Source organism: Erithacus rubecula (assembly GCF_903797595.1).
Source record: "Erithacus rubecula genome assembly, chromosome: 2".
Classification (NCBI taxonomy): domain Eukaryota; kingdom Metazoa; phylum Chordata; class Aves; order Passeriformes; family Muscicapidae; genus Erithacus; species Erithacus rubecula.
In genome coordinates, this window is record NC_136685.1 from 103391634 (window position 1) to 103411231 (window position 19598).

Sequence of the window (19598 nt, forward strand, 5' to 3'; positions counted from 1 at the left end):
CCACAGAGAAGCTCATCTCTTGGAGTGACCTAGAGCCCAAGTGCAAAGATGTGGACAGACTGTCATGCCTGTCCTGCAGCCATATCAGGAATGCCTGGAGAGCAGCACAGGCAGACTCAGCAGTGATGCCCAATAAGGGCACCCCAACCATCAGTGATTCTGTGCACTCTTGTCACTAAGACAATCTCTGAGTAATTTACAGCATTACCACAGCTTGCTAAAGCCGGTAGCGCGAGCAACCCTGGCCACCCCTGCAACACCAGCTGTGGAATTTGGGTATATTGATAAAAATTTACAGTTTTGGGCTTTAGCACAGCAGAAGTGGGTCTCTGAAAAGGTTCTATGAATAGAGTGCCAAGTATCACAGTCACCTGCTATGGCACTCTATCTACCCTTCCTTCTCTTCATAAACAAACTGGAGCAACACAGACAGTGGTTTGTCTGTTTGCCTCCTTCAAAGTCACTATCTTGATATTAAAGAAATAGTTTTCCACTATTCCACCTAGCTGGTCCAAAAAACTTAACAACTGTAATGCTTGCACAAAAAGTCTCTACACAACTGGATTTAGTCCAAGTCTCCAGGTCTATCACATGTCTCCAGATCCTGTGCCACTACACTGAACATATTTCATTTGGTTAGCAAGTGATACAAATGGATTTATCTTTGCTTCCTTATGCCACTTGTCAGTGACGTGTTGCATATATGGAAACACACTACCCCCTTCAGTAAGTGCTGAGCAACCAGCCTGACTCAGTTCCTGGACTTCTGTTCCAATGGTGCTGAACTATTATTTAGTGTGGTCAGGTGGATGGTGGTTTGGGGACCATCGTGACAAGTCTGAAGCTCTCCCAAACAGATAAAGTGAGTTCTCATTATCTTGTGACCTTCAGGGAGCACAAACCACCCTGGATGTGTGCCTGAATAAGGGAAACACCTAGATGCTGCTTTTGAAGGCATCTGGAGACTTCAATGCTCAGCTGCCAATAATGGCATGACATCTACCACTTCTCAGCTGGTGGTGTGGTTGCTTTAAAATTTGGTCCTGATCTGTGTTTTAAATTGAAGAACAATTAAACTTCATGCACAAATAAAAAACAGATCATGTATCAGGGAATCTCATGGATTTTGAAGCAGGCTAGAAAGTACACAAACACCTTTGGTACAGACAGCTTTTCTTACATCACTACTTTATTCCCTGTCTCAGCAGGACAGGGAAATATGCAACACACCTTCAACCAAACACATTTTGGAAAAAAACCAACAAAATAAAACCCAGCTGAAATCCTACCTTAAATAGATCCACTCCATATCTTGGTCCCCTGAAGAGCAGCAGCTGTGAAATAGTCCAGAGACACCAGTGTTTAAACCCCTCTGAAACAAATGCAGGCAGCTCACCTCACACTGACAGGATCCTCTCTCAATTGTAGTAGCTTTAAACCAACAGTATTGATTTCAAAGCAAGACTTAGCCTGATCTAAACTTGCATAAATGGCAGAACAAGCCCATTCTTGGTTCAACAGCTCAGGCAGTTCAGATTTGGTTCAGTATAGAAATTTGGCACCATCCACAGTAAACTTTTTACTTGAAAAGGAAATATTAAAATCTGCAGGAGCTGATGAGAATACCAGGAAAAGTAGACAGGGAGGCAATGCCCAGAAAGCCAACTGTTGCACTCAGGCCACTGCAGCTGCCTGTGTGCTTTCCTCCAACAGAGAACAGCAGAACAGGGAGAACAATAGAAAAAGGCAGAAGTGGAGAGGGGCAACCACCTTGACAAGTTTGATAAGCTCAGGAGATGAAGACTTTCTAAAAGATGAGGAAGGATAAAGGTGCAGTAAAGGGCAAACAATTCAATTTCTCTGTCAAACAGAAACTCTAGAGTTTTCTTGTATCATAAGGTCAATCAAGATTTTGCATAAGATAACAGGATGCAGCTTGCCCACAAAACGTTAGTGTAGTTATACTTACGTTTCCACTGGATTAAAATATGACAACTTGAGCATTTTTTAAATTTATGGAAGGCAGCTCTTCAAAACCTTCTAAAGCAATTGCAAATAACTATGTTTTCCAAGAACATGTGTGCCTGAAGAGGGAGCAAATTCCAGGAAATACGTGATCCTGTGCTAGAGGTGCAAATTCCCTAACGGGTATTCTACCAGGCTATTTCAGACAAGAGCTAAAATAGAGTCTTGAAATTCTGATCAACTCTAAATCTTTAAGTTAAACCAGGAAAAACTCCACACTGTTAGAAAAGCCAGTGCCAGACTATGAACCTCCTGGGGAAAATCTGAAAGACTGAAGTTCCTGGGAGTTTTATTATTGCAGAGATTTCTCCCTAACTGTTCCCCAAGCCCAGAGTAGTCAGTCTGTACTTTCTCTAGTGTGTAAGGGATGGAAGAAATCAGAAGAGAGCACATAATAAATCAACTGACAGTCTTTAAAAAATAGCTGTCCTGTCCCCTTAATATGAGTGAGAGTAATGTTCTGAGGGCAGGAAGAATTTGGATTTAGACTGAAACCATTCCCCTATTGGGGTACAGAAAGTGATCACTCTGTAGTTTAATCAATCTCAGGCCTCTCTGAGGGAAAGAGCATGTTGCCTGCAACAGGACTTTTAATGATGTTTGCTGAAATATAAACTATGACTGTATACCCCAAGATAGAAGGTCAGAAGTCAACTGAGGATCTGGCCACAGATGTTCAGCAATAGAGATCAAAAAGCAATATATCAAATCCAGTGCTTTTCCTCAAGGAACAGGTTGCAGAAATTTCTCATCCCATCTCCTTTCACAGTGAGTGCAGTCCCTCTGTATATAACAAAGCTGTGCACCACAAACTGCCAGATTTCTCAATGAGTTCACGTTTCCTAATTTCTCCTTGTGCTCGAGTATTTGAGTATTTATACAGTGAGTTTGCTCTTATCCACAAACACAGCTCCCCTGGACTTCTGCAGTGCTTTTCAGCTCCATCTACCCCAGTGAAAAATCACATTCCACCCCACTTAGTCCTCCCCCAGCCCTTGATGAACATTTCCTAAAGCCGACATCTGATATTACAGAATGTGTTGTAATCAATTCTTAAAGTTATAGCACCACTGGATTTTTATTAATTTGCACAACAACAACAACAAAAATCCAACAAAAATGGGCCCTCATAATCAGCCAGCCTTGTTATATCCTGAAAGCTGCTTTAACAAGCAGGGAGTAATATAGTGTAATTGGTACTCCACAATTTAATTGTTCTGTTCTTAAATCTAATATTGCAGCTGTGGGTTAAGTTTACACCACAGCTTTCAAGAGAACATGAAAGTGTGGTACATCTGTGCAACAGAAAGCTAAACATCTCTCATCTGATGTGTTTACAATGACATCTGATAGCGTGGAATTGTTTGGAGTTCATTCTTAAAGCTGCAGAACTGCTTTTTAACAGTGGGGGAAAAAAAAGGAAAAAGCCTCCAATCTCCTTCCAGCAACTCAACTCACACAACCCTGATGCTTGTGGCTGCTGGCACTGCAGGGAAGCTGCTGGCTGGAACAACTCCTTCAGGTAACTTTGAGCATTTGTCACTCAGGCAGTGGACAAGGGGACAAGAGCATCTTCCTCATCAGGAGATACAATAATTATTTGAAAAACAAACAACTGATAAAAAACCCTGGACAGAACGATCCCTGACATGCATAAAACAGACAAAAATATTTCAAGAAATGTTGTTTCACTGATGACTGTAGCATATATAGAAATGGTGGAGTTTTCTATTTAACAGGTGGCAGAACTGCTTATGGTATCTTGAACTTCACATTCAGCATAACAGCTTCAGCATTATGTACTTGTTAGTGAATTTATGGGGCCCATAAGTAGTCCAAGAAACTCAGGAATGGGCCCATAAATGTCATTTGCAGTTTGCAAACTGCAAGTATCTGACTGTTTTGATCAAGGTTTTTACGGGAAAGTTAAATGTTTATTAAAATTATTTACTACTGCTCCACAAAAAGGGAGCAAGCTGCTGAAGAACTTAGGTAGTGACAAGATGTGATAGGTTGTAGGTAAAATGAATTGGCAGAAGAGCATTTCTGTTTATGTCTAAGCCCAAATTTTTGTACAATTCAAAGTTTAGAGTGCATTTAAGTGACCGAGGAAGGGTCTGTGGAGAGGAAGAATTTTCCCTTTCCCATAACCTGCTGTCAGAAATACGTGAACTCATCAGGCTGCTTTTCTTTTTCTCAGCATTAGCCTTTTTCTAACACTTTTTGTCCTTGGAGAAATGCATGATAGTGCAACTTGGTTACAGAGGTCACATCCTGCTCATTCCTTTGCAGCAGTCCACACCGGCGTCTCCATTTATGCTCTTCAACAGATCAAAGTCAGTCTCACTGATGAAGCTCAGCTATATTACACTGGAATCTATTAACTTTTTAAACTTTATTATTTCAGTCACAATTAAGACTACCTGAAGCCTCTTCATAAAAAAGGGCTGTATCAAAAGCTGTACCTTAGCAACTGGATCAATGGATGCATTCATTCTGCACCAAAAATACCTTAAGAAGGACAGATCTCCTGGGGAGGCAAATCTGTATCAATATTTCAGTCTCTTGAATACAGAAATCTGATACAACATGATGCAACACCCGAGCTTCCCCTCCTTTCAATAAACTGAGAAATAAAAATTGTCCTTAGAAGGGAAGAAATGCATTTGTACTGTTTGGCTTTCAGGTTTTCCACCCTTTCATAGCATCATAATGTTCTCTTCATGGGTGGAAAACTTAATCTTCAAGTTCAAGCCTAGATTCTTCATATAGTTCAGGATGAGATGACTTGGAATACCGGGAATATTTCAGATGTAAGAAATCACCCAATTCATCCAGAGCATTCAAAACCTGCAAGACCATGATACTTTGTCAATTCTATTGGAAAAGAAATGAAGTTCTGGTAACTTCTACTTTGCTTTAGAACAAGAAGATAATATTTTAAAAAATCAATAAAGGACAAATGAGAAAATTTTGCATTCATTCTACAACAGTGAACATCAGTGCAGTTGTAGATATACAGCAGCATCTATGAGAAAGGAATTTACTCCTTCATTAGGTTATGGTTTATTAGCAAGCACATTAATTGAGCACAGATTAAAAAAAAAATAAAATCCAAAAGCACAGAGAGGTGACAACCAAGGTAAAAAGTTATTTTTGCTTGTGCAGAAGAAATGGGTGAGGCTATACTTCAGTATTCCTCCACAGCTCCCAAAGACTGGAATTGCCAATGCATTTTTCTTAGGTAATACTCAGCTCACAGTGCTGAGCAGAGTCAGCATAAATAGTCTGAATAGCTTAAGATATTTTTAATGAGTGCCATTATTTTATGTATCACAGGGAAAAATAATTTTTGTTCATTAATACTGTAATACAATTTGGTGAGCTGTGTCCCCAGCTCTCAGTGGAGTAAAAAAATAGCCAAGGAACCCTCCCTCTACCATAGGGAAGCAACTCAGTGCTTTGCAGCTCCTGACCCCCATTCAAGAGCACCCAACTTTTTGGCACAAAAGAAGAAAGCAGCAATTTTGATTTTGAGCCTGCTTCTGTTAAGCCACTAAAACAAGCTCAAGCACAAAAAGAAGTAATTTAGAACAAAAAGAAGCAATTTAGTAATGGTTTATGCAGAAAGATATCTTCCATTAAGGAAGTTATTCTTGGGAGCTTGCCCTTTCATAGATCTTTCCTTAGTTCCAGGCTGAGACACAAAACTAATTTTGCCAAAGGGAAACATTTTCATTGTGCTTGTTACCTGTTGTTACCCTGGGCTTAGTCACAAAGTGTTTTGTCCTAAAAGCTTTCTTTCTGCAAGTAATTAAACTCAGGGCATTTCCTTTCCCCCGTGCTGTAAGAGTGCCATGAGTGCTGTGGCCAAAGCTCAAGGTAGCAGGCAGCAAGGTGCAGGGAGTGAATGCACAATGACAGCCCAAAATTGAGGTGGGCCTGACATTTGGGGAAAAGGAAGAGAATCAAAGCAGCAACCTTGGGAGATTAATCTTCAGATCAACTCCATTGCCTGTTACATCAGCCAAAATCCTCACAGTCAAACAGCAAAAGCTGGAAAGGGCCAACACAAGAATGCAGCTATGATCTGTTTGACTAAATACCTTTATGGCGTTGTACCTTGTTATAACTACTGCACCTTTAAAGCAGCAGGAATTTTACTCTGCACACATGCAGGGCAGGGTTTTGAAGTTTTGAAGCTGTCTACACTGGTATGGGAGCCAGCCAGCAGGGAAGGGCTCCAGCCTCCACAACCACATCCATCTCAGGATGCAAACAGAGAATCAGGAGCTCTCTGCAGGCCAAGTGCTTGTCTGCATGAACCAGTGGCACATTTAACTCAAATGCCTTTCAAGGACTTTTTGCTTTGACCCTCAGCACTCATGCAAAGAGAGGAAAAGCAAAACCTGAAATAGATGGTTAAGTCTCTTTGTTTTGTGTCTCTAAGTTGGCTTGTTCTGAGAATGAAAGAACATATCCCAAGCCAGGCCAAAAACACCTTCGGCAAAAAAAAGGAAATGGAAAATTTCAAAGAGTTTATTTTAAACACATTTCTGTGTTGGAACATAGGTTTATGATGGAAGTCTCAACATACTCTTATTGGTATTTCTGATATCAGAGAAAGATACAGAACTGAGACTGGCCAGACAGCACCAATTAAACTTGATTAGGTTCAAACAGTTCCAAATACTGTTTGCAATTTCCACCTGTACCCCCAAGGCTGTCCCATATACTTCTCTAACTCAAGAAACACATGGAAATATGGAATGGAAAATGGGTAAGGAAAACTTGATTTTCAATTATTTCCATATTGTTTCAGGTTTCCTACTCTGATAGTTTTGACAGAGCATTTAACTTTTGTCTTGTTGTCCTCTTCGTGTAAGTTTTTATTAGTCATGACAGATTTGGTCACTATTAGAAATAGAAGAACATAAGAAGTTAAAAGTCCCATAATTTATTTTAAAAAATAAAATGTATAAGGCTCAAATGCCTTTAAAGATCAAGTGACAAGGCCAGAAAAACAAATGCAAAAAGGAACTATTGAGATCCAAAGTAACAGAGGCACAGCTTCCCCCAGCCTCCTCAGCACCTGAAGTCAATTTGGGCAGGACATCTGCTGTGCTTACCGTGTCTAACATCTCCCGTGTATGTGCAGCTGACACACAAAACCGAGCCCTGGATTCTGTGATGGGAGTGGCTGGGAACCCAACCACGACCACCCCGATGTTTCTTTCTAACATGCGTCTTGCAAAAGCCCTAAAGAGAAAAAGTAGAGGGAGAAAAATCAAAAATGCATTATCCCAAACAAACTGAACACAGACAGAAAACAGTGGCATGCAATGCAACAATAGGTAAAATCCTGTTTTCAATTGATTGAATGTTCCCACTGATTTCCATAAAAGTCAGAATTTTATCAGCAGGACTGAGATTCCTTGCTGCTTAGAGGCTCATGAAGCCAAGTAGGTGTCAAATACTAGAAATGTGATGGCAGAGAGGGCTCTGCAGGGTAGACATGATTCATTTATGTCAATGAAAGTCTCTGAGTACGAATCAAACCATGTAGGCATTCACAGTCCCTAAGGATGGAAGAGGCTGGGCTCATGGAATGCTTGGTTCCTGAACATCAATAGGAATAAACCAATCTCTGTGTGATGGATTATTTGTTCTCACAATTGCTCTGCCAGTTAGGAAGGCTTGTGTGGCATGTACCTAAAGCCCACAGCCACCCTAAGCTACCTGCAAATACTCCCTACAGCTCAGCACTTCCATTATTCTACTACTGACTTCTGGTCTGTGTGGCCAAGTCAGTGCACAAGTGCTGCTTGAGAGGATCTGAATGGTAAAACATGCAAAGGCCATTCAAAGATCAGGTGGGCAAAAAAAAGCAGCCATCTAAACCAGTTCATACATCAAAGGCCATGTGTGTCCTTTAATGATTGCAAATTCAAAACCAAAAATTTCAGATTCAAAATGTTATGAAGAGTGTTATTCGAGACCATGTTAAAAAAGGAAAAGAGAAAGATTTTAAAATTCTGACATCTGGAACAGCTCAAAATTAAACCTAGGGCCAAATATAAAAGAAAACAGAACTAAATGATGAATTCAACTAACAGTGCATGTTTCTCCTGGGAAGCACCTACGACAGAGAACATCATCTTCTGCAGTGTGTGCTAAACAACCCACCAACTTGAACAGTGCTTGCTTTGTTTTTTTCAGTACTTACCCTATCTTACCAGGCATATAAAGGAGCAAGGGAACAACAGGAGAATCATCATTGCCATAGATGATGAAGCCCATTTCATGCAGTTTTCGCCTGAAGTACCTTGTGTTTTTCTCCAGCTGACGCACTCTTTGGAGCCCTGAAATGAGCCAGGAGAACAGTTAGTGCAAAGATCATAACTGGAGTCTAGTCACAGGAAGAATCAGGGCTGAGTGTAACAGTTTGGCTGAAGTATAAATGCTCCTATTTGATTGAGAAGAAAAATATGGAATGAGCCAAATGCAACTACCCTAATTATTATGGCATTGTAGGATGGATGGCTGATACTCCTGTACTTGTGAGGTGCCTTCCCATGGGCAGAAACAGTCCCTCTTTGGGGACAGACATGTGGACAATTTCCAGGACTTTGTTGTGCTAAACAAATCCTCCTGGATGACACACACCTGCAGAGAAACAGTGCAGACAGGACATGGAAATTGAGTATGTTCTTTCTCAATGTAACTGACTATTAGCCCTGCATTGTCCCTGGCCTCATTCAGTCATGGATCCACAGATGGGACCCCCAGCAAAACTGACAGGAGGGTTGAAAACAATTCTTTTTACTGAAGGAAAAAAGAACAGAGGAAAAATGTGCTTGAAAAGAGATTTCAGCCATTTATTTTGCATTGCCACAAAGGAGGTGGTTTCTGACAAGTGCAATTGCTTCCATAAAGAGGCAAGAGACACACTCTATGTTACTGCAGTAGGAGATGTGTCCTTTCACCACTCCACCTGCATTATATCTCATCAGTGAGCTGATCTATGAGCTGTGAGGTGCTGACAGGGGTGGTGCCACCTCCTCCAACCCCACATGCCTGCCCAGTGCCAGCCCAAGTTCACATGGCCCAATCAAGCCAGGTCTGTCATCTCTCTGACCCTGCCAGAAACAGAACTGCCAAGCCACTATTAAGCAGATCAAGCTCTAAACCTCATAGCTGCTCAGCAGCTTGTGTCTGCCCAGCAGAGGTGGTGAGAATGTGTGGTCAGACTGGGATTTAGCAGGACACAGTTACACTCTTAACTTTCATTTTCCTGCTGTTCATCAGCCCATACTTTCAATATCACTTACATTATGTCACCAGACATGAACACTGAAACCTCCAGTGCAACTCATTTCCTCTTTTCCTTTTGTTTTTCCCCTTGCCTCTGCACAGATGTGTTAGGTTTTCACTCTCCATTTACGTTTTCATTTTACTTTACATTTCCTTCACTTCATTCCTCATTTACCACTTTCTGCTGTCACCATTCTCTGACTGGAGAGAATTTTCATAATTCCCCATCTTGCTCTGTGTAACCACAGTGGCCAGCAAAGCATTTGTAGCAGCTCCATACTACCTATGGCAGATTTGTCCTGAGACCACATTCTGTCCCTACCATCTGGGTTTTCTTCCTTTTCCCTCTTGGCTGAAGTGGGGATCACCACACCTACATGAACCTCTTTTACATTAATATTTCTGAATAAGATCTACTACTTCATTTGTTCTGTATCCTCCTGAGTCAAGGTTCTGTCAGTGTTCTGGCTGGGAAATTTATAGGGAAGCTGGGACTTGCTTCACAGTGATCGGTGTTTTGCTTGAACAAATTAAAAGGTCTCATAAAAACAGTGCATTTGTAACTTTACACACAAAACTGCCCACGCAGACAACCTGTTACAGCCTCGGTCATTCAGTTTAAAGCACTCAGTGGAAGAGATCTGCTGGGTTAGAAAAGGCCACAAATAGTTTAACCATCTCTCTAATGCTGCTAAAGCAAAAACAGCTGTGCCAGAGCAAGGAAAACAAATGCATCCTACTACAAAGCTTTCCAGTCACTAATAAAAACAATAGTCTGTGGTATTTCCAAAAATATTTTTGGTGTAGTAGATCTCAAAGAAACAGGAGGAAGCATTGAAGAGGAGGAGGAGGGAAGGGGAGATGGTGGTAAGGACAGGGAGTTAGAGAACTACAGAATAATGTGGTTGAAGTCTAAAGAGAGACTTTTCCCCTTGTTAGAAATTGTGAAGATGTTATTAGCACCTCCTCAATGTCCAAGTCACGAGGAAGAGGGTGGGGGAGTAACCTGAACTGGGGGGGGCTCAAAGCCACTGCTGTTTTTTGCTATCTTAGAGCCCCTGAGCTAGTTTCCAAACTCTCAGTTGGAAAGCATTTGAAACTACTAGATTTTCAATTAGGGAAAGTTTTTCATACATGCAGATGTTCTTGGTGAGTGCAGCTTGAGACTTGCTGCCTTCTCCTTTCTATTCATGTGTTTACCACAGAGCTGGGAGCACAGTGTGAGCCACGCAGGATTCCAGCCTCTGCTGTTTGCTGTTTATCGAACCATATGCACAGCGCCCGGAGTCAGCGGCTTTGGCTCTACTTATTTTTGGTGCTGGAAATTTAGGCTCCAGCTAAAGAAACTTTAGAGCTGGAAGAGGAGGTTCAGGCAACCCCCCCCAAAAGTGAAACACCTCTTCCTTTTCTAATCTTCCTCAGCTGATTCTACATCCTCAACCGGTTTGTGATGTGAGATCCCCCCCTTGCAAAACTCCCTATGGAGCTCTTTTTAAGCCAGCCAGTGCTGATGCAAAAGAGCCACTTGAATGTTTTAGCAACATCCCAGAATACTAATTTCATTTGCAGAGATGCATTGAAGAGCCAAATAAAAGATCAGAGCACTCACATATATCTGGAGGGGGGAAAAGCACATTAGGAGACGATTGCTACACACACTGCATTTGTGGGTGGGTGGCTGGGAGGAACCTATTTCTTTACCAAATGTCAACACTTTCCTTTCTCATGTTAAGTTTTGTGGTCAAAGACCACAGACACACAACATATAGGCAGACTTCTTATATGCTGTCCCAATAAGAGCAATAAAACTAATAAAATTTGTAGCTGTATTTCAACACTCTTTTTTATTCTTTTATGGGACCTTCCAACGTCAGATAAGGAAGCAGATCTGAGCAAAATGTTTATTTTAATCTCATTGGCCTGATTTCCCCCCCACACTACAGATTAAGAGTGATGAATTCACTTTAGAATCAGGTCTTAGTCCAAATTCACTTGTGGGATGTTTAACTAAAAGCACCATTTTCTTTGATTCCTGAGGCTGGGATCTCACATCCTTTATAATTTATTGAGAGAAAATCTGCCGAGAAGACCCTTGAGCTAAAAGAGCATTGCTGCATTTTGTAAGTGTAAGAATTTACCTGTATGGGACTAATTAGAGGATAGGGTCCCTAGACAGTAAATTTATGTGTTACAAAATTCTTACTTTGCAAAATCCTTGAGGATTTATAGTCTATGCAGAGAGCTTATAGCACAGCATGCAGCACATCCAGAGAGTTATATTCCATGAAATATGTGAACCACAACACAGCATATGTTTGGAAAAAACAGCTTGGACACAGAAAACCAACCCTCCTCTATTTAAAACTAAGCACACTAATGCTCCAGAGTATTCAGCTAAGGCTGAGAATGACTTTATTAAGTGCACTATATTTTCTTATTGACTGAATTGAGAGGGGACAGAAAGGGAGAGAAATGAACAATAAACAATTCCCAAATTTCACAAATTATCTTCAGGCCGCTGGGAACACACACAGCTGGTTTATGGGGATTTTTCTGAAATAAAGGATTAATTGCCTGGATGGCACAAGAAAAGGAGATTTACTGCATCAGCAATCCACCTTCTGCTGGCAAATGCAGAGTTTTCATTTGGTTGCACCACTTAAAAAATATTTGGTTTACTGCAAAGTTCTAAGGTGTCTGCAATTCTGGAGAAAATGCTGATTATATTTTTATGTGACACGCATCGTTGCATACTGCTGGCTTTGGCTCATTAATTTATGCAGGCTTTTAGAAAGCTTTACAGCTCAAAATTAATATGGTTTAGTTGAAAGAAAAATACAAAAAGAAGGCAAGAGAGAAAAATAATAAAATGAAGCAGTTTGGTCATAATTTCTTGGATGCAACAAGCTTTTTAAGAGAGCCACTTGGAGTGACAGACTTTCAGGGTACCTGACCCCAGGAAGGCATCCTGACTCCATGTCCAAGGGCTTGATCTTAGGCTGGCTTTACCTGGCACAGCTCTTCAATAAACTTCAATAAACTTTGCTGTTCATGGCAGCTGAGGACCTTCTCCTGGCAGCCAAAAAGGCACTAAAACTATCAGCTCTCTAAACCAAAACATGGTTTTCCTCTTACAAAGATGTCTGTATTTTGCCTCCTGCTTATTGCTCATAAGCAGAGGAGCTGCCTGGGTTCAATTCCTGCATCAACATTCCACCTTTGAACCCTTCCTGTAGGCTCCTAGCCTTGGAAGCTGTGACTCAGTCTATTGGAAAGAGGAATAAGCAACCTGTAGCCTTTGATATGAAGATCTCAGGTGTAGGAGGTGAACTGTTTTTCCTGAACCCGTGCCAGGAAAGATAACCCCACACCATACTGGTTTTTGGCATGTGGTGGACCCTTCAAGACACAAATTCACCTGTTTTAATCTTCTCCAGCTGTTGTTTCATGGGGTCTTCCTAGATAATTAGTTACACAATTGAGCTTTTACATACCAGTGCCAGTGTTCCTTGGCTGGAGCACTCAACTCCCTGCCTTCCTCTACTAAAAACTAGATAGGAAAAAGCAATCTTCCATAGGCTGCAAAAACCCTGGAAAACAATAGCTCTTTCCCACTAAACTATTGCAGATGGACAGATTTTCATTTTTCCCCCTCTGGTTCCATTATGAGAGGAACACACATGTACCTCCATGTGCATTAAATCACAAATAGAATGCTATAAAACCAAGGTGCCTAAAAGGAAATATGTTCTCAGATAAAACAATCTTCATAAAACATAACTTTGCTATGAACTGGGAGAAGCAAAGACATTTACTTCTACAATTTAATGCTAACTAGAAATCTGGTAATTTCAACTTAATTCAGCTGCTGAATAATCCCTTAAGGACTTATTTTAACTGTGAAGTGCCACAAAATGCTTTTCAGAGAAAATTAAGGAAAGCCCTTCCCTGCTTTGTGCTGGGCAGGCTGAGAACAGAGCTGGATGCCTCGGGCACCACAGAGCCAGCAGCACAGCAGGGATCCTCATTCCCTTCCTGGCAGGAAAGACACCCTGGAAAGGGGGCTGTGACATGGAGTTGCTGCTGCTGTCCCTGGGGAAAGAAGAGCTTGGTCACATCCACGTGTCACATCCTCCTCTGCCTGCAGCTGATGCTTGTGTCAGGATACAGGGAACATCTGTATCCATGGGCAGGGACTGCCAGAGGACTACACCACTGATTTAACTTTGAATATGAGAGAAGTGACTGCAAATGAGGTAGGATTTGACTGATCCTCAGAGATCATGTAAATCACTGCAAACACTATTAGTCCAAAGCTCTTCAGTCCAAGGCTTGCTCAGATCAATTGACTCTCCACGGATACATTTGGTGTCCTGTGGCAGGTGGATCCCTTGGCAGGTGTCTCCACTAGAACAGCCATATCTCACTCATTTTGAGCAAAGATGTCAGAATTTAGCTCAGTTTCATCATCCACTGCTGGGAGAACATCTGTGATGTTCAGCTTAGACAAATAATAATTGTAGCAGCATATTATCATCATTAATATCTTCCCTGTTGTCGTGACTGGGAGCCCTAGTCATGCAGCCAATGGTGTGCAAACAGGGAATAAATGTGCTTAAGGGCTTGAAATGTAACCACATACATACTGGGAATATTAACTTAAAATTAAGCCAGGGTTCAAGCATTCTGCTTGCTAAAGGCCTCAGAGAAGCAATCCCCTTAGAAAGAAGCAGCAAAATGAGAATTTGAAAAAGATAGGCTTTAGCATGACTGATTGTGCAAACTGTTTTGAGCAGGTCCAAGGTCCATCACGAAGTCACTTGCAAATTTAAAGCTTACAGCAATAGTTTCATGATCAGTCCAGCCTGGCACAGATTTATTTTGCTGCAAAATGGCTTGCTCCTCTCAGCTCCAGCTGTTGAAGCCCTGACACTGGTGTTCATGGAGCCACATGGCAGAGTGGCACATGGCAGTCTGGGTGTAGGCTGACCATTCGTGGGAGGGTTGGTTATTTTTCAGCTCCATGAGAGCTCTGATTCAGTTCATTGCATGGCTGCATGAACACTCACACTGGTGTAGGAGAGGGGATAGGCAGGGGGAGGAGAAACTGAGGACAAGGCTGCACTTCCTTGCACCAGTGTTGGTTTATGTCAGGTCATAGTGATGTGGAATTAAGCTTTCTGAATTTACAGAGGATCCTGACAAGCAAAACTAACATTTTCAAAAGACTCAGATGTTAGAAACTGATTTTTAGAAGTTATACAAAAAATCTGAGGCTGATGGAAATGTCTTTAAAATGAACCTTTTAAAAACAATTTCTTTTATGCCAAACCAAACCAGAAAGCAGCATTCTGCCATTTCTCACAATCTGAACGAGCTCAAATGCAAGAATTCAAGAGTTTGCTAAAAACACAAATGAAAACTAGTAGCTGCAAAAAGATAAACCAATCAGCACAAACTGCAAAGTAAATGAGCATTTCAAAGAAATCTAAAACAACTTCAGGAATTATCTTTTAACAAAACATATTTTACAAGTAGAAACCAGAGGACAAGCTTTTAAATGTTTCAATATCCCAGAAAAACATGAAAAATGCCCACTGCTGTTGGTGAATTATTGTTTGTCAAGCATTAAACAGAAAAAAATGTTTCCTTTCTAAATGCTGCAATTTGCTTTTTACACCAGTACAATCTATTATTAGTCATCAAAAAAATTGCTTTGGACTTCCCAGCAGTCTTGACTCTGTCTGCATAGTGGTTCTATTTTGTACCTAGCAAATTTAAGTGTAAAAATATGCTTTTGGTATTCTCATGCAGAAAGGGGGGAGGAATAAAAGGTCTGAGGTCACAGCTGGAGGGGCTGTGTTGCATGCAAGTGAGTGTACTTGCAAATTTGTGCTGGGTCCAAGCACACTGAGTCAACTCCAGCCTCATCATGGGATAAAACCACTAAGGCAGCTGCTGAGTTTCCTGAGGTATCTCCAGTGGTGTAATGAGAAGCCACAAGGAGAACACATAAAGAATATCTATATTATGAATTATAAAGAGTAAATGCCATGGGGACTTCTGCTTCCCATATTTCCTAATAAATGAGCAGAGACACATTTGAGATGAAAAGGCCACAAAGGCTTAAGAGGGATAAAATTATTTATTTTTTTCTTTAAATAGACTACATGAGCTGAACTGTGGGACTTGCTGCCTTATGACATTACTAGAGGAAACGCAGCTGCCAAAAGTTCATACACTTTTGAACAACTCTATTATAGGAACTATGAAAGTATCTAGGATGTTAGGGTATGAGCAACAAATGTGTTTTGTTCTACAAGGCATCGATTTTCAGAGTTGTGTAAAACACAGCACTGAGAAAAACTGGACTTTTACTCCACTAAAAATTTGATTTCACATTTGCATATTTTGTTGTCAGTTTCTGATTCTCTGGATATAGTTACTCAAGAAATATTGGTAATATTGACCTCAACCTGTTCCTCTTTCCTAGGAGGAACAATGCTATGTTTTGAGGGAGCTACTACCTTCTCCTAATTTAACATTTCTTGCCCTTCATTTTCTTGAGTCACCACAGAAAACATGGCAAAATAAATGAAACTGTCTGGCTGTGGGCTCTGCAGTATCCTCCCAGTCACATTATCATGACATTAATGTCTCACAACTATCACAAACACTGATGTGGGGCATACCCACATGTTTATGCCTTTCAGCATGGAATAGACACTGGATGTTGGTCATTTCCAGCTGAACAGTTTAGATTTCACAGAATTACTCTGAAGGTGCTAACCTGCTCCTTCCTTGTGATGAAGCTGGGCCCTGCAGTCATTCATCCCCTATCCTGATCCTATCCTGGAAATGCAGATCCTGGTTCCTTTTCCAAACAACCATATTCTTACTAGTTGAAAATAAAAGAAGAAAATATGGAAGATCAATCAGTTGGTTACACATCAGGATACACAAGCAGTATCTGCACTTCTGGGCTCTGGCATTACCTACTATATAATTGCATCTGTGCTAGTCTTTTCTAAATCAGATGCTTAATGAATTAGTGGAGAATAACTAGCAAGAAATCCAAGGGATTGTAATAGTCTTATATCTGGGAAAATAAAGAAAACTAAAAAAATATTAATTTTTCTGAGTGGCCACTTAAATAACCAAATCAGTCTTCCTTCTCTTTAGTCATCTATTAATCTGTCAAGGAGTCACAAAGTTCAGACATAAGAACATGCTGGGTTAGCATATTTGTTGTCCCCTTATTTCATCCTGTTTCCACCAAGCACCCTCTAATTCACATGGAACTTTTTAGCAAACTCTAATTTCATTATTGCCTAAAACATTCCCAGTGATTTGTGCAAGGCTCACTCTCCCAGAGAAATGACCTCTGAAGGACAAGCCATTGGTGAACATCTCCTTGTAATGGATTTCCCAAACTGTCAGGTGGGAAGAGAACACCATTTGAAAGTAATTGCAAAATTAACTCCTTCTATGGAAGTTTATTTATATTTTTCCATTATTTCTGGATCCTTCTATGGATCTGAGAGGTTTCCAGACAACACATGGTTGATACTACCCTGTGGCAATTTTGGTTTGCGTGAAACTTCTCTGCTCCACAGCTCATTCTCTCACAAGAATGACTTATGTGCAGGATTCACCACCTTCTATGACAGTAGACCAGAAGAACTCTACCAAGGTCATTGTCCCTGGAACCAAAAATACCTATGGAGAGACAGTGCTTTCTCCCTTCTGTTCCTTGCTCCTTTCTAAGTCACCACCTTCCTCTCTGATGCCAAAGCAACACATTGTAGTGTGGTCCAGCACAGCGTTTTTTTCCTGTATTCTGGGTTGTGGGGTTTTTTTGTAGTCCACAAGACAGCCTAATGAAGGGAGGCCCACATGAAAGAAAACCCAAAAGACTAAAATAATGAGTCTGGCTCGGAAGGACAAGAAACAGTTTTACACATCACAGCCAGCTTGCTAGCCTTTGTGCAATGCTCTAAGTTGAGATATATGATTTATTCATTTGTTTTTCTACTCATTTGCATTTCATATTACAATTTTTTAAAAACTGACAGAACACTAATTTATTTCTTAACGGATTTGCAGAAGACTTAACAAGCTCTCATTTTGTGCAGAAATCCAAACACTGTATCATTAAACAACACTCCTTGTTGAAGAGAAAAGGCTTCAAACTCTTAGCCCTGAGTCAAACACGCACATCTTAAAAGGCTCCATCTTGAAGCCAGCTCTCCCCTCACCCTGCGGTGAGCTGTGTGCAGACTCACGCTAGCTGCAGAGCATTTCTGCCAGGCTCTGGAGGGCTGGAAGCGCTCGGCGTGTGTCGTGTTTCACTCGCGGCATCTGCGAGCGCCAGGCAGGCTCAGTGTCACACCGCCCTCTCACGGCAGGCGCCAGCCCTGGCCCCGGGCTGCCCCTGAGACAGACCTCAGAGATGGGCTCTTATACCAAACGTGTGTAGGCATCAGCACATGCTACCAGAACATTCCAAATTTGAAGCTGGAAGCAGATTTTTATGCTCTGGCTTCTCTGCTGAAATGACAAAAGCATCGCTTCCTCACTGCCCGCGCATCGCGCCGGAGTTCTGCTGCCTCTTGTCCTTGCACTCAGCAGAATTTGGTGCTGGGACTGGGTTCTCCATCTCCATATTCATCCCATTCCCATCCATCTCCATCCCTTCTGGACTCTGGGTCTTGTAAAATCTGGCCTCATTGAAGTACTGCGATGGATGTCTTAACAGCCTCGTATCCATCATGGTTTGGAACAGCCCTCTAGGGCACTGCAAGGGAGTAGTGAGGAGCAGTATCTCACCTGCTCTCCTCCACCCTTTATCTCTTCCACTCCTACCTTACCCCAGGCATATCTATCAGGGGGGACTACTACAGAATTAATTCTGTTAGTCTCAGACAAAGGAAGAGAAAATAGCACCGCTGGACCAGTATAAGAGAGATTGCAATTCAGAGCAGAACCTGTATCTTTAGCTGCACATTAAAGAGTATCATCACTCACAGGCATTCCTGAAAAAAACCTACACCAATTCAATCACTCTTTCTCCATTTAAGTCCAAGAACACCAAACACATAGCAGCATTGCTTTGAATCAGTAACAGATAGGTATGTCACAGTTGTTTTGTTGCTTCTTGTATGGAAAAGGTATCACACAGAGGATAAAACACCACACAGGGGATTAGACATCTGCAACTTCAGAGCTGCATCTGCAGCTTCAAGAGATGAATAGAAATACACCTAATTTTTCATAAAGACACAAAGTAGCAATTCTTTTGGGACAAAATGTAGTACAAAACTAGGTTCAGGACACCATAATCAATGCCTGAGTGAGGTAGGAATTACTATAATCATCTTCTCATACTATTATTTAACATACAATACCTGTTCTGAAATGCTGCACCATGCTTAAGTTGCTTACCATTTTGAAGGTTCACACATACAAAGAAGCTGAACTGACAGCACCTAGCCCATAAATGTAGGCATCCCCATGAACCCTACTACAAAGTCAGAACAATGTACTCCAAGGGAAATCCATGTATTTTTATTTATTGCTGCAAAGCAGGATGGGCTGGCAACTCTACAGCCAGAACTCCAAAATATTTCCATCCCTGCTGCCTATGGGTGAGCATGGAAAAAAAACAGGGTCAACAGCACCTCGAAGTATGGTGATTCAGGTATTAATTTTACAGTAAGAAGGATTTCTTTTAGCTGCCATTGCAATACTTCTTTGCTGCTGGATGAGGTTTTGCTCGTGCAAACAATACCCATACCCAGAGAGATGCTGTGGTAGCAGCAGAAATAAGTGAAGGATGGAAGAGAAGGAAGGAGACTTACCTTGTGTTGTCCCATCCAGTCCCATGAGACATTTCATTGCCCTGATGATTTGCTCTGCTACGGCGGGACACATGGACGTGGCGTACACAGCACTGTGAGAATGAGTTCGTAAAAAGTCCACAAGGCCCTTGCACAAGCAAAACAAAAAAATGAGCTTTGAGCTGGCCAGACAGCAGATCTCTCTCTTCACTACTGCAGGAGTGGGAATGTGCAAAAGGAAAAGGATGTTTCACCAGCTACTGGATTGCATTCTTGGCTGCCACTGTTAATACATGGCCTGAAGAAAACATCAGGCAGGTGCAAATGCTTTAGCATATAAGTGGGGCAATTACAGCTGAAACAAAAGTCTGGAATAGTATAATGTTTACTTCTGTGCTAAGACTTATTATAAAGGAGCCA

At 41.4% G+C, this 19598-nt stretch overlaps 1 protein-coding gene across 2 annotated transcripts in view; it reads right to left on the bottom strand.

The window, feature by feature from the left end:
• Positions 1-2860: 2860 nt before the first annotated feature.
• SPTLC3 (serine palmitoyltransferase long chain base subunit 3) overlaps positions 2861-19598 on the bottom strand; it is a 77940-nt gene continuing 61202 nt past the window's right edge. For both annotated transcript variants that reach the window (XM_079332031.1, XM_079332030.1), the window contains exons 9-12: positions 19200-19326; positions 8252-8387; positions 7155-7284; positions 2861-4875 (exon numbers count right to left, since the gene is read on the bottom strand). In XM_079332031.1, coding sequence (XP_079188157.1) covers positions 4762-4875; positions 7155-7284; positions 8252-8387; positions 19200-19326 — 507 coding nt within the window. In that variant the 3' untranslated portion in view covers positions 2861-4761. The remainder of the gene's footprint in view (positions 4876-7154; positions 7285-8251; positions 8388-19199; positions 19327-19598) is intronic.